The sequence below is a fragment of the Neophocaena asiaeorientalis genome, unplaced genomic scaffold, assembly GCF_003031525.2.
Source record: "Neophocaena asiaeorientalis asiaeorientalis breed wild unplaced genomic scaffold, Neophocaena_asiaeorientalis_V1.1 scaffold30, whole genome shotgun sequence".
Lineage (NCBI taxonomy): Eukaryota > Metazoa > Chordata > Mammalia > Artiodactyla > Phocoenidae > Neophocaena > Neophocaena asiaeorientalis.
Genome location: NW_020174923.1, coordinates 12004275 through 12019500, shown reverse-complemented (window position 1 = coordinate 12019500; position 15226 = coordinate 12004275). Strand labels below are relative to the sequence as shown.

At 53.5% G+C, this 15226-nt stretch overlaps 2 protein-coding genes across 2 annotated transcripts in view; both read left to right on the top strand.

Moving 5' to 3' along the window:
• The window catches only part of NOTUM (notum, palmitoleoyl-protein carboxylesterase), a 7877-nt gene extending 2540 nt beyond the window's left edge, over positions 1-5337 (top strand). The window contains exons 4-11 of the mRNA XM_024760630.1: positions 686-810; positions 1060-1118; positions 1516-1618; positions 2291-2482; positions 2597-2697; positions 3238-3385; positions 4407-4454; positions 4685-5337. Of these exons, the coding sequence (XP_024616398.1) occupies positions 686-810; positions 1060-1118; positions 1516-1618; positions 2291-2482; positions 2597-2697; positions 3238-3385; positions 4407-4454; positions 4685-4991 (1083 nt within the window). The 3' untranslated portion in view covers positions 4992-5337. The remainder of the gene's footprint in view (positions 1-685; positions 811-1059; positions 1119-1515; positions 1619-2290; positions 2483-2596; positions 2698-3237; positions 3386-4406; positions 4455-4684) is intronic.
• An 8159-nt stretch (positions 5338-13496) lies between these two features.
• On the top strand, positions 13497-14420 carry MYADML2 (myeloid associated differentiation marker like 2). Its single transcript, XM_024761234.1, has one exon. It carries the CDS (start codon positions 13497-13499, stop codon positions 14418-14420), a length of 924 nt encoding a protein of 307 aa, XP_024617002.1.
• The last annotated feature ends 806 nt before the right edge of the window (positions 14421-15226 follow it).

Here is a 15226-nt window from a genome sequence, read left to right as displayed (position 1 = left end):
AATTGGAAGTCCTGGAAGAAGCTCCTCCTCTTTCACTCCCTAGAGGCCCAGAGAGGCCCCACCCCATCCATCCCCCCCCCAAAGTTAGGGATCATTCATTCTCACCTTTCATTCTTCTTCCACAGGTAACTTCCCAGGGGTCACCCTGGCTGTGCAGTACACAGCTGGTCCCTAGGTCAAAATATCTGGTGGAAGGGGGGAGGTTGAGGGCCATGTCCAGATGTCACAGCCTGGCTGGTCATCCTGGCCATGGGGACTCCGTGGAGTAACTAAACCCATCCATTTGGGAAGGGACTCAGAATTGGAAGTCCTGGAAGAAGCTCCTCCTCTTTCACTCCCTAGAGGCCCAGAGAGGCCCCACCCCATCCATCCCCCCCCCAAAGTTAGGGATCATTCATTCTCACCTTTCATTCTTCTTCCACAGGTAACTTCCCAGGGGTCACCCTGGCTGTGCAGTACACAGCTGGTCCCTAGGTCAAAATATCTGGTGGAAGGGGGGAGGTTGAGGGCCATGTCCAGATGTCACAGCCTGGCTGGTCATCCTGGCCATGGGGACTCCGTGGAGTAACTAAACCCATCCATTCATTCCCCACTTCCTCAGCCACCTTGGTTCAGGTGGGTGTCACCACCCACCTCCTTGCTGTGGCCGAGTAGGATGCCCCCACAGCCCCACACCTTCCTATAGTCCTCACCCCTGCATGCCCCCTCCCACCAGAAAGACCCACTGCCTCTGTCCTCCCCTGCCACAGGCACGGGGATCCTGTCCTCCCAGCCAGAGGAGAACCCCCACTGGTGGAACGCCAACATGGTGTAAGAGGGAGCCGGAAGGTCTTTCCTTGGGGGTCCTGTCCTTGGGGGTCCTTCCTGGAGGATCCTTCCTGAGAGGTCCTTAGGGGGGAGTCCCTCCTTGGGGATCCCATCCTTGAGGGGGTCTGGTCCTGGGAGAGGTCTTCCTAGGGGGTTCCTGTCCTCAGGAGTCCTTTCTGAGGAGGGTGGTCCTTCCTGGGGTCCTCGGGCAACAGAGAAGCATGGCGGGCTCACACCATCCCTGTGTCACAGCTTCATCCCCTACTGCTCCAGCGATGTCTGGAGTGGGGCTTCATCCAAGTCTGAGAAGAGTGAGTCCCCTGCCTTCCCCCAACTCCCCCCCACCCCTGACAGAGGCAGGGCAGGGAGGACGGAGCTTCTGGAGAAATACAGACTTTCAGCCTTGTAACTCCCTCTAACCCGTTGATAGTGTGTCCCAGGGTGCCTGCCCTCAGCACCCATTGCCTGGCTTGTCCATGGCTGGCCTGACCCCGGGGCATCCTCACTCCTGGGTGTTCCCTGTGGGAGAGCCCCCAGCACAGCCTTGTGCACCTAACCCACCTCCCTCTAGTCTACCCAGACCCTGTTCCCATCCCCTCTAAGACCCTCCAGAGCCCCAGCTATAGCCCTCCTTCTGCCAACCTGGGGGTGGGAGGCCTTGCTCTGTGTCCAGGCCCCCACTTGAAGCCACCCTCTTTCTCTGTGCAGACGAGTACGCCTTCATGGGTGCCCTCATCATCCAGGAGGTTGTGCGAGAGCTCCTGGGCAAAGGGTTGAGCGGGGCCAAGGTGCTGCTGCTGGCAGGGAGCAGGTGGGCTGGGCAGGGGCTGGGGTGGGAGTGTGGATGGAAGGGAGAAGATGGGGCTGAGCCAGGGCAAATGCATGACCGGGAGGCTCAGCATCACGGGGCATCTCAGAGGTTCGGCTCCCAGGTGCCACGTAGCTGGAAGCTGTCCAGAGGATGCTTCTGGGTCCATGGTTGTTGGGTGTGAGGGAAGCCTTGGACTGCAGTGACCTAGGCAGTTGGTTAGGGGTTAGCTGTGAACCCATGTAACACCAGGGCTGGGGTCCCTGTAGGCAGGATCACACCTGCTGGTCACTGTATCCCAGCAGGCATGTAGGGGACCCAGGGGACATCCAAGGAATGGACGGAGGGGCCTGGGGCACCTAGTTCATCTTAATTTTCAGATAAGGAAACTGAATCAGAGAGAGAGAGGAAGGGAAGGAGGGGTGGGAGGAAGTGGGATGACCTGACACTTAGCGCTGGGTCAGTGCCGGGAGCTCTGCCAGGCCTTCTCTGCCTCCAAGACCTCGAAGGGCCTAGGGGACTTACACATGAACACAGAACGTGTTGGCAGCTCAGAATGCTCTCAGATCCCTGCCCGCTCGGGGATGGGCTTGGGGATGGGCTTGGGGATGGGCGGGCCCTGGCGGGTGAGTGTCCTCCGCATCTGCCTGGCCTGACATCCCGCCTTCCCTGCAGCGCGGGGGGCACAGGAGTGCTGCTGAACGTGGACCGCGTGGCCGAGCAGCTGGAGGAGCTGGGCTATCCAGCCATCCAGGTGCGGGGCCTGGCTGACTCTGGCTGGTTCCTGGACAACAAGCAGTACCGCCGCACAGACTGCATTGACACCATCACCTGCGCGCCCACGGAGGCCATCCGCCGGGGCATCAGGTGCCCTGGGAGGGAGGGCCCATCCTGTTCAGAGGGCCTGGGGTGTGGTGGCATCTGTGGGTGGAGAAGCTCATGGGAGGCCAGGGGCAGCCTAACCTGCGGCATGTGGCCTAGGTACTGGAATGGGGTGGTCCCGGAGCGCTGTAGGCGCCAGTTCAAGGAGGGCGAGGAGTGGAACTGCTTCTTTGGCTACAAAGTCTACCCAACCCTGCGCTGTGAGTGGGCATATGGGGCGGTGGGGGGTGTTTAGACTGTCTGCGCCTGCTGGAAACCCAGCCTGGAGTCCAGCCCTCAGAGGCTAGGCCCAGAGACCACTGTCCCACCTAGGATGGGTGACAAAGTCATCTGGGCTTGGCTGGGACTTTCCTGGTCTTGGCACTAGCAGTCCACTTGGTTCGAGGCAAACCAGGATGGTTAGTCATGTTTCCACATCCACGGTGAGGAATGCGCTTTGGAGCTGGATCCCAGTGCTGCCCCTGCGTGGGGCCTTGGCTGTTCCCCCCAGCCCCACACTTGAAGGGACATCATCACCATGTTTTGGTCAAAGTAGAGTCCCTGGGAGCCAGGCCAAGGTGCGGGGAGGGAACAAGGCATCTCTTCAAGGAAGGGTGCTGGGGATGCTGGGGGCCGGCACCCTGCACAGAGAGCCCGGTTGGCCTGTGAGCCTGCTATGGAGCTGACTGCAGCCTCGGGCCCCTGAGCCTGGGGTGGGGGGCAGAGCACTGAGGCGAGGCCCATCTGAGCCGTCCCCCCAGGCCCGGTGTTCGTGGTACAGTGGCTGTTTGACGAGGCCCAGCTGACTGTGGACAATGTGCACCTCACGGGGCAGCCGGTGCAGGAGGGCCAGTGGCTGTACATCCAAAACCTGGGCCGTGAGCTGCGGAACACACTCAAGGACGTGCCGTGAGTGTGTTGGGGACCCCACTCAGCCCCCACCCCAAATATACAGTAAACCACTTGACTTAAAAAGAGAGAGAGGCCTCAAAGATGGAAAACAGGAAGCAGCCAAGGGGTCCTTGAGTACGTGACAAACTGTGGTCTACGTAGACAAGGGGATTTTACCCAGCGCTAGAAAGAAGTGAGCGATCGAGCTGCAAAAAGACAGGAGGAACCTTAAAGGCGTGTTACCAAATGAAAGAAACCAATCTAAAAAAGCTACATGCTGTGTGATTCCAACTCTATGTCATCCTGGAAAAGGCAAAACTACGGACACAGTAAAAAGATCAGTGGCTGCCAGGGGTTGGGGGAGAGAGGTATGAATAGGTGGAGAACAGGAATTTTAGGCCTGAGGAACTACCGTGTATGGTACCACAATGGTGGATACACGGCATTATCCATTTGTCCAAACTCATAGAACGTACAACACCAAGAGTGAACCCTGATGTAAGAGTGAACCCTGATGTGAACCCTGATGTACAGACTCTGGGTGGTAATGTTGTAAGAGTGAACCCTGATGTACAGACTCTAGGTGGTAATGATGTGTCAGTGTAGGTTCATTGATTGTAACAAATGTACCAGCTGGTGGGGGTTGTTGATGATGGAGGAGGCTGTGCGTGTATAAGAGCAGGGGATAAATGGGAGCTCTCTATGCCTTCCATTCAATTTTGATGTGAACCTAAAACTTCAATTAAAAGCTAAAGTATATTAAGAAAGAAAAACAAAATATTCACCTGTCCAGGAGAGCCCCCACTCCGAGCAGGATTTGGAGGCCGGAAGGGACAGGGGTTAGTAGGGAGCATGTGTGCTGGGGGGGACAAGGCCTTGGGGAGCCGCTGGCTGGCACAGCGGCAGGAGGGAAGTAGGACCCAAGCAGGGGACAGCCTCCCAGTAGAGGGGGCTGGAGCTGCTGTGACCTGTGGGCTTTGGGGGTGGGGAAGGGCTGAGGTGGGACATGGTTGCTCACAGGTTGTCTTCTCCCCAACAGGGCCAGCTTTGCCCCTGCTTGCCTCTCCCACGAGATCATCATCCGAAGGTCAGTGTCACCAAGCCTCAGGACAGCTCGCATCTATGGCTCTCGCTCGAAGCATCTGCAGTGCCCCCACCCCCAGCAGGCCTGCCCACCGGCCTCCCCGGCTCTGGCTCCTTTCGGGGGCTTTCAAAATCACTTAGACAACCCACTCTGTGGCAAGAATTCACTGGTAGCAACGCCGTCCTCTGCTTTGGCCACACCTGAGTGACCCCCACCTGGGTTTCTGTCTGCAGCCACTGGACAGACGTCCAGGTAAAGGGGACCTCGCTGCCCCGGGCACTGCACTGCTGGGACAGAAGCCTCCACGACAGCCACAAGGCCAGCAAAGCTCCCCTGAAGGGCTGCCCCATCCACCTGGTGGACAGCTGCCCCTGGCCCCACTGCAACCCCTCTTGCCCCACCATCCGGGACCAGTTCACGGGGCAGGAGATGAATGTGGCCCAGTTCCTGATGCACATGGGCTTCGACGTGCAGACAGTGGCACAGCAGCAGGGCCTGGAGCCCAGTAAACTGCTGGGGATGCTGAGCAGCGGGAGCTAGGGCCCCGCCCACCTGCCCTCCAGGCCCTCCTGCCCTCCTAGGGCCGCAGGGCCCCGGCCATCCCCATCCTGGGTCTGGATGCCCTCCCCTGGCAGCCTTCACTGCCTCTTTCCCACTGCCTCTGGGAGGCCCAGCCTGAGATGGGCCCACCATCAGCCCAGCTGTGGCCCTGGGCCCCCTCCCATCCCTCCCTCCTGACTCCCGCCTCCAGCCCACAGTGGGGAGTCAGGAGCACTGGATTCCTCAGCCCCCAGCCCAGAAGCCCCCGCCCCAGCCCAGCCCCCAGCCTCGCCTGCCCTTTTGTAGTATTTTATAAAGTGACTTTTTTTATTACTTTAATTTTTTAAAAAAGAAAAATAAGCAAGAAATATATAGTGAATGATATTGTTTTGTAACATATTTTTTTTAAATAATGAAGAGAAAAGATAACAAAAGAGCCTCACCCTGTAGATGTGTTTATTTGAGGGGGCACTTTGCCCACTTCACACCCCTCCCCCAACCCCGACTCTCACCCCCCGTCCAGGGCGGCAGAGAGACTGGGGGTGACCACGGGGCCTCTTGCCCTTCAATCCCTGTTCCTTCTGTTCATCGTTTCAGCAAACAGCAGTGATGGGCTTGTTTCGGGCAAGCCCCCAGCAAGGTTTTATGCTCCCTTTCCTCTTTATTTTGTTCTTGGGGTGACCTTCACGCCGCAACCCCGCCATTTCTAAGTGCATGACTCAGCATTTGTACATCCACAAGGTTTGTCTCTACCAGCAACCTCCACTTTCAAAACTTTATCACAAAACACTCCCTACCCAGCTAACACTTTCTTAGAAGTTTGTATTGTGTTTATTTTCACTACGTCACACATGCACATGGTCCAGAATTTGAAAGAAGCAAAGCTTTGGAGGGTGAAAATTCTCCCTCTGGCCAGCCCCTGGCTCTGTATCTGTGGCTAGTCCCAGAGGACCTGGCCTCCCATAAACATGTACACACACACACACACACACACACACACTACTTTTCCTTCCACATGTGACTGCATGCCATACACTTGCCGCCTGGTTTCTACTTCCCGTTGCATCTTGGGGCCGCGGAGAGCTCCATGCTGGCGGGACATGACCAGTGAGCAATGAGCTCTGTGCTTCATACCCTTTTCAGGTACGAAGGGTGCAGCGTGGCTAGCCTGTGTCAGCATCACTGCACGCGGCCGTCGTCTCTGTGGGATGCACCCAGAAGTGGCATGTGGGTCAAAGACAGTAAGCAAGCACCTGTGGTTTCAGTGACACACTGATAAGCGCCCCCCCAGGTGGCCAGGTCATGATCCTCCAACAGACGTGGCTTCCTCAGCACTCCCTGCATTAAGTGTCCCATGCACGTGGCACCCTGATTCCTCCAGGCGCCGGGCAAGTAGGTCTTATTATAAAACCCCAATTTACAGATAAAGAAACTGAGGCCCAAAGAGGATATGTGAAGGGTTGAAGGGACAGAGGGAGGATTCATGCCTGGGCTCTGCTCCCAGCCTCCGACCACCCAGCCTCTCTCAGGGAGTCTGCAGCCCCTGTCCCAGAGTAGGGAGAATCACAGAGACCCCATCGTCTCACTCGTGCCAAGACTGGGGGTGTCCCCTGAGGTCTTATCAGCTCTGGGCCCACCTGTGGCCCACTCATTACCAATGTCAGCTTCCCCAGGGGGAGCTAAGTGGCCCAATCATGGTTTCCTCTGTGGACCACTCTTGTGGGAAGCCACGGAGTCCCAGTGGCCAAGGGAAACAGTGAGGTCAGGGAGCGGGGTGGCAAAAGGCTAGGGATGAAAGAAGGGGTACCCAGGGGCAGCTGCTGGTTTGGGGGAGCAGCCCCATCCTTGGCCTCCCTGGAGGGCCATGGACAGGTCTCCCCATGCGACAGTGGGCTCCCAGCGGGAGAGGGGGCTGGGAGGACCTGGAAGGGGCCTGGCCTTCACCTACCTGGGGAGACTTGTTCAGAGGGAGGGGCCCACGCTTCGGTCAGAGCTGGGTCGAGGGGACCCCGGAGGTGCTGGCGCAAGACCAGTTCCTTGTGTGGAGAAGGGCGGCAGGCAGTGACATCAGCACAGATAGAGATGTCTTGCTCTGTTTGAGGTGGGCTGAAAAGAGTCAGAGGGTAGCTTTGTGTGTCTCAGGCATGCCAGGCCCACTGAATGTTATACTTGTGGGTTAGGCCCAGTGGGATTTCACCAAATGAATAAATCCCTTCTCCCCATGTTCCTGACAAAGAAGGAACATGGGAGAAAGGCCTACCTCCAGCCTCTGTGCTTTACCGTGGGGACTAATGGCAAAATGAGCCCAGGACCCGTAAGGACAGTGGGTGACGCCAAACCTGCAGTGCTCAGTGAGCCATCGATGTGACACACTGACTTCCCGACTTTTCTTTTTCTATTTTTTGTCCGTGCCACGCAGCATGCGGGATCTAAATTCCCTGACCAGGGATCGAACTTGTGCCCCCTGCAGTGGAAGCTCGAATTCTTAACCACTGGACCACCAGGAAGTCCCCAACTTTTCTAGAAATGTTGCTGCTTTACATTTTCCACATCACAGGCTTCCCGTAGCAGCAAAAATGCTCAGGACAGAAGCAACCAAGATTTCTTTTCAGTAGATGAACGGGTAAATAAACTGCAGTCCATCCAGACAATGGACCGTTACTCAGCACTAAGAAGAAATGAGCTATCAAGCCATGAAAAGACTGGAGGAACCTTAAATGCATATTATTAAGTGAAGGAAGCCAATCAGAAAAGGCTACATATGGTGTGATTCCAACTCTATGACATTCTAGAAAAGGCAAAACTATGGGGACAGTAAAAAGATCGCTCGTTGCCGGGGGTGAGGATGGGGCTGACTAGGTGGAGCACAGAGGATTCTTAGGGCAAAGAAACAACTCTGTATGGTCCCACAATATGGTGGGTACATGTCATTACACATTTGTCCAAATTCATAGAAGGTACAAAACCAAGAGTGAATGCTGATGTAAACTGTAGACTCTGGGTGATGATGACAGATCAGTGTGGGTTCATCGATGGTAAAAAATCAATGGTACATCACGCTGGTGGGGATGTAGATAATGGGGAGGCTGTGCCTGGTTAAGGGCAGGGAGTATACGGGACTCTCGGTGCTTTCTGCTCAGTTTTGATATGAGCCGTGTTGAGAGCACGGACCCTTGACGTGACGTGGTGAAAACAGCAGCTCCAAGAGGACAAAGACTCTGGTCTCCCTTGTTCGTTGCTGTTTCTCAGCGCCTAGAATGAGGCCTGGCACTCAGCAGCTACTGCAGAAGAACTTGTTTAGTGAATGAAAACATTAATCAGAAGCAATAGAAAAAAAAGTAATAACACACTCCGGGAAATTTTAAAGCCACAGGGAGACGTGAAGAGAAGACACTCCAGGATACTTTAAAGCCACAGGGAGACGCGAAGAGAAGAAACCCAGAGGTTTTGGTAAAACCTGATATATGTGTACTACCTAGTTTTAATGACCTTTGCAGGCCCTTTTAGGAAAATTCTTTAAATATATTTTGAATAACATTGCTTTATTTGTACATGCAAATACTTGTTACAATGTGTGAAAGTTCACTCCAGCAGCAATGAGCACACCTGGCACCCAGACCTTAGTCTCTTACACCATCTCCAATAAGAGGAACCAGGGCTCCTTGGAAAACACCTAGCGGGAAATGTGCAGGATGAGCCCCGGGCATCTTGCAGTGCCTGCAGTGAGGAGGTGCCGAAAACCCCACCCCCATTGATGGGGGTACGTAAGGGGACACATGGAAGGCTTTGAGCAACAGAATAAAAAAATATAGTTTTGCACTATAACTCAAAGTATAAAATAAATGTATAAAGTATAAAATAAAATAAATTTATAAATAAATTATAAATAATTTATTTATAAATAAATTAAATTTATAAATTAAATATAATAAAATAAATTAAAATAAAATAAATTAAGTGGGGGAGAAAAAAAAATCTCTTTGCAGAGTTCCAAATAATTTATGTCGATACTGTCCCCTCAAGGGGGGGAAGCATACACCCCCCTTAAGCGTGGGCCACGCATGGTGACATCCCACCCCCAGAGAGAACAGGATGGAAAGGGGGAGAAAGAGGAACTCCCCAGTGGAGACACCTGACAGACACACCTCAGCCAAGTGACCAAGGGCACAGCCACGGTGAGGAGTCATGTTGAGAGCACAGGCCCTGAAGGGATGTAATGAGAAGGGCACTTTCCCTCTGTGGTCTTCCTCCCCCAAACCCACAAGCCCAGACTAATAATGAGAAAGACATCAGACAAACTAGCAGAGGGACAGTCTGCACCTCCTTGCCCAGCCCTCCTTCAAACCGTCGGGGTCGTTCAAACCAGGAAAGTCTGAGAGACCATCCCGGCCAAGAGCAGCCGGAGGAGATGTGGTGAGTAAATGTCCCACGTGGGATCCGAGACAAGTCCTGGAGCAGCAGGAGGGCATGATGTTAAAACTGGGGAAACCTGAATAAAGTATTCACTTTGCTTAATAATAGTGTATTAATAATGATTTATCAATATTGGCTCATTAATTGTAACAAATGTCCCATAAGATGTTCCCAATAGGGGAATTCCCTGGTGGTCCAGCGGTTAAGACTCCACGCTTCCACTGCAGGGGGCCCAGGTTCAATCCCTGGCTGGGGAACTAAGATCCTGCAGTCTGCGTGGTGCAGCCAAGTAAAATAATAAAGAGAATTAAAAAAAAAAAAAAAAGGTGTTCCCGATAGAACACACTGGATATGAGGTATATGGGAGCTCTATCAGTGCAGTTTCTTTTTGCATCTACAGCTGTTCTAAGAAAATAAAGTCTATTTAAAAATTTTGTAAAAGGAAGGTTTGTTTTTTTTTTAATCTTTTTTACTTTTTTGGCCGCACTGTGCAGCACGCGGGATTTTAGTTCCCCGACCAGGGACTGAACCCATGACCCCTGCAGTGGAAACTCAGAGTCTTAACCACTGGACCGCCAGGGAAGTCCTGTTTTCAATTTTTATTTTTTATTTTATTTTTCAAAGCAAGTTTTGTATTCATACAAGAATATAAACCTATTTATACTTCATTTATTATTTTTCATTTATTTATTTTAAAATTATTTATTTTTGACTGGGTTGGGTCTTTGTTGCTGCGTGGGGGCTTTCTCTAGTTGCTGTAAGCCAGGGCTACTCTTTGTTGTGGTGTGTGGGCTTCTCACTGCGGTGGCTTCTCTTGTTGAGGAGCAAGGGCTCTAGGCGCGCGGGCTTCAGTCGTTGTGGCTCTCCAGCTCTAGAGTGCAGGCTCAGTAGTTGTGGCACACAGGCTTAGTTGCTCCACGGCATGCGGGATCTTCCCGGACCAGAGCTCGAACCCGTGTCTCCTGCATTGGCAGGCGGATTCTTAACCACTGAGCCACCAGGGAAGCCCTACTTCATTTTTTTTTAATTATTCTTTTTTTCTGGTTTAGGAAGTAGTGCCTATTTATTTTAAAACTGGAAAACACTGAAAACCCAAAGAAGAACCAAAGCACCTCGGACGTGACAGTGGGGCATCTCAGGCTTTTACTCAGCCTTTCTCTCTCTTCAGAGGCACATGTGCCCACAGGTCCTTTTGTCTTCACGCAGATCGCTGCCCTTGTGATCTCCCACCACGTTACCTGATCTTCTATGAGGCGACTTCAGGGCATCCTAAGTGTCCCACATGTGGATGTGCTCAAGTTTACTCCCCAATCCCTACTGATGAACTTTAAGTGGTTTCCAGCCAAATTTACTTTGTTGATATTTCCACGCTGTGGGAAGCTGTCAATTTAGAATCGCTCTGTTTCTGAAATTGTAACACGTTAGCAAAGCTCACGAGCAGAAAACATTGTCACCAAGTAGCCCAGTGGCCAAGCAGCTGGGAGTTGGTGTCTAGAATTGGGAGCATGGCCTATGGCAGGGTCCAGGAAGCCTCGCCATGGTCCAGCCATGAAGCAGCCGCCCAGACCGTGGTGGGGACCCCGAGCTACCCTGGGCCCTGTGGGCGGGCAGAGCTAGAACGGCAAAGCAAGGAAAGATGATTTTGTTGTGATTTGTTCTCAGATTCTCACGGCCTCTTTCAGAGAAGGAGCTGATAATTTTTAAATTATTTATTATTATTATTTTTTAAAGAATCATTTTTATTTATTTTTGGTTGCGTTGGGTCTTTATTGCTGTATGTGGGCTTTCTCTAGCTGTGGAGAGCGGGGGCTCCTCTTCATTGCAGTGCGTATGCCTCTCATTGCAGTGGCTTCTCTTGTTGCATAGCACGGGCTCTAGGTGCACGGGCTTCAGTAGCTGAGGCACACAGGCTCAGTAGTTGTGGCTCGCGGGCTCTAGAGGCCGCTGGCTGGGACACTGAAAAAAATTCAGTGTTATGAAATATTTAAAAAGCAGAGACTATTCCAGAATAAAGGAAAATGAGAGACATGACAGCCAAATGCAATGTATAATTCCAATCAGATCCTGGTGCAAAAATTAAAAATGCTATAAAGTGTAGTTTGGGGGCAGGTGGGGGAAAACTGCAGGACTGTATATTAGGTGATCATTCGTCATTTTCCCAAGTGTGGTCGCTGTGTTCAGGCTCTGTAGGAAAACGGCCTTGCTTTTAGGAGGTGTCCGTGGAAGTATCTAGGGGAGAACTGTCATATCTCCAGAATTAATTAATGTTATTATTAATGGGGGGGAGAGAGAGCATTCCCAAGTGTGGTCGCTGTGTTCAGGCTCTGTAGGAAAACGGCCTTGCTTTTAGGAGGTGTCCGTGGAAGTATCTAGGGGAGAACTGTCATATCTCCAGAATTAATTAATGTTATTATTAATTATTAATGGGGGGGAGAGAGAGCACAAACAGGGCAAAGTATTAATTATTCTTTTTTTTTTTGGCTGCAGCCCGCGGCATGCGGAACTCCCCTGACCAGGGATTGAACCCTGCGCCCCCTGCAGTGGAATCACGGAGTCTTAACCACTGGACCACCAGGCAAGTCCCAAAATATTAATAATTCTTAAATCTGGGTGAAAGATATATGAGTGCTCATTGTGCTATTTCGCAACTCTTCTGTAAATTTGAAATTTTCCTAAATGAAAAGTTGGGGGAAATACACATAAGGCTGTATATATAGTGTGAGAGGGGATTGGTTCCAGGACCCCCTAGGATACCAAAATCCACTGATGCCCAAGTCCCTTGTACAAAATGGCATAGTATTTGTGTATAACTTATGCACATCCTCCCGTACACTTTATTTTTATTTATTTATTTATTTATTGGTCAAATTGCTCGGCTTGTGGGATCTTAGTCACCCGACCAGGGATTGAACCTAGGGACACGGCAGTGAAAGTCTCAAGTCCTAAGCACTGGACCGCCAGGGAATTCCCCTCCCATATACTTTAACTTATCTCTAGATGACTTATAATACCTAATAGAAAGTCAATGCTATGTAAATAGTTCCTGGCTCATGCCAAATTCAAGCTTTGGTTTTTGGAACATTCTGGAATTTTTTCCCCCAATATTTTCAATCTGCTGTTGGTTGAATCCGTGGATAGGGAACCTGTGGATACAGAGGGCCAACTGTATACACGGGATGTTCATAGGGGTTGAATCTAGGAGATAGAATTACAGGCAAATTAATTACAGGCAGATTAATTGCTGGCAATCTTTCCTTCTCTTTTTCTGTGCTGATTGGGCCTGAGCGTGTACTACTTTTACAGTCAGAAAAATTTCTTTTCCTTTTCAAAAACATTTCATATACTTTTAATATTTTAGACTAAAACTGGGAGAGTTGAGTTTTTCCTAGGTGTTTACATGTCTAGGAGAGACAAGTAAAGTGCTCCATTATGATCCCCCCAAATAATAACTAAAACTTAACTCCCCCAGGTCAGGCTGGGGGCTGTGAGAAGAATGAGGGTGGGCACCCATGGGAGGGGGCACAGGATCTCCACTCCCCTTTCCCACCACCTCCCAGGAATCCGAGCTGAGTGTGGGCCAAGGGACAATGACAATGGGGTCCTGAAACCATCCCAGCTCTGAACCGAGCCCTGCAGGGCTCCCAGATCCCCCACTGCCGCCCTCTCCTCCCTGTGCCCCTCCCCCTTGAAGCTGCTAGAGCTGGGTCGCCTGGTCCTCTCTGCTCTTCTCCCTCCCCCTCCCCCACGGGCAGTGGCACCGACTGACCGACAGAAGCAGGTGCTTTGGAGGTGGGGGTGGTGCCAGCAGCCAAGGGGTTAATGGTCCTGGCAGGGGCTCGATGGATCACAAGGGTCAGATGTCCCTCCTGGATAGGGACAGGCACAGGCACGCAAGCTGCTATTCCCGGGCTCTGATCACGGTCACCTATTTATAGAGCTGGGGGGGCCTCGGCCCTCCCCACACAGGCGGTGGAGAGGCTGCTCTGCTGCAATGTCACCAGCGTCACTGCCACTGCAGGCTGCTGGCGTGTGCCGCTGCTGCAGGCTCCGGGGCCACCAGGCACCGTGTGAAGCAGAGACTCGGCCGGCCACATGGGCAGCACCATGGAGCCCCCCGGGGGTGGGTACCTGCACCTGGGCGCTGTGACATCGCCTGTGGGCACGGCCCGCGTGCTGCAGCTGGCCTTTGGCTGCACCACTTTCAGCCTGGTGGCCCACCGGGGCAGCTTCAATGGCGTCCAGGGCACCTTCTGCATGGCCGCCTGGGGCTTCTGCTTCGCGCTCTCGGTCCTGGTGGTGGCTTGTGAGTTCACCCGGCTGCACAGCTGCCTGCGCCTGTCCTGGGGAAACTTCACAGCAGCCTTCGCCATGCTGGCCACGCTGCTATCCGCCACAGCTGCGGTCATCTACCCACTGTACTTCACCCAGCTGGAGTGCCTACCCGAGCCCGCGGGCTGCACAGCCAGGGACTTCCGCCTAGCAGCCAGCGTCTTCGCCGGGCTCCTCTTCCTGGCCTATGCCACGGAGGTGGCCCTGACCCGGGCCCGGCCAGGCCAGGTGGCCAGCTACATGGCCACAGTGTCGGGACTCCTCAAGATCGTCCAGGCCTTTGTGGCCTGCATCATATTTGGGGCGCTGGTCCACGACAGCCGCTACGGGCGCTACGTGGCCACCCAGTGGTGTGTGGCCGTCTACAGCCTGTGCTTCCTGGCCACAGTGGCCGTGGTGGCCCTGAGCGTGATGGGCCACACGGGGGGCCTGGGCTGCCCCTTCGACCGTGTAGTGGTGGTGTATACCTTCCTGGCTGTGCTCCTCTACCTCAGTGCTGCAGTGATCTGGCCTGTCTTCTGCTTCGACCCCAAGTACGGTGAGCCTGGGCGCCCCCCCGACTGCCTGAGGGGCAGCTGCACCTGGGACAGCCAGCTGGTGGTGGCCACCTTCACCTATGTCAACCTGCTCCTCTACGTCGCTGACCTGGCTTACTCCCAGAGGATCCGCTTCGTGCCTACCTTGTAGCCCGACAGGCAGCTGCCCACCCACCTCTGCTCTCCAGGGGCTCAGGCACCATGGGGGACCCAGGTGAGCCCAGACCTCCAGAGACAAGCCAGAGGGAGGCAGCCAGTAGAGCCATGACTGGGCTTCTGGCAGTGCTCAGCAGCTCATCTCGGGGAGGGGCAGAGGGGGGACAGAACAGGTCACAGGGAAGGAGTCTCTGACAGGCAGCTCCCAGCCCCTCTCTCTCCATGTCTATCTCTCTTTGTCTCTCTCTGTCTCTCTCCATCTCGCTTCATTTGCTGGCACACCCTGCCTCCGTGCTGGCCACTGTAACACATGAGAAGACTTTGAAGCAGGTGCTGTTGTGACCCACTTTGCAGATGGGGACCTTGAGGCTAGGATTAAGAAGTTGGCCCCAAGCGTCCATAAACGTCTGGAGACCACATTTGGGCTGAGTAAACTAAGTAGTGTGAAAAAGGAGCGTGGTGAGCCTGCGCTTCCTCTAGCCTTGAAGGGGCAGTTCCTGGAAACCTGGAAGGACAGCTATCCAAGCACGGCCCTGCTGGGGTATCTGTGCCAACTCGAGGAGGAGCTGGGAATCAGGACCCCGCCTTGCCGCCTCTCAGCGGCCACAGCTTTGGAAGCTGAGCAAGGACTGTGGTGTGGTCACACAGGGCAGCCTCATCATGCTGGAGACAGTGCAGGCTTGGAGGGACCCATGGGGCGGCAACACTGACAAGAGCACAGCATGCTAAGGAGAAGCTGGGTTCCCACCCAGGCAGGGAGCCGCCACTGGGCCCCTGCTGTCTGCCCCGATGCGGCAGCTT

What these genes read in the sequence shown, in the direction of transcription:
- MYADML2 (XM_024761234.1), top strand. Translation starts at nt 13,497, where the DNA reads ATGGGCAGCACCATGGAGCCCCCCGGGGGTGGGTACCTGCACCTGGGC.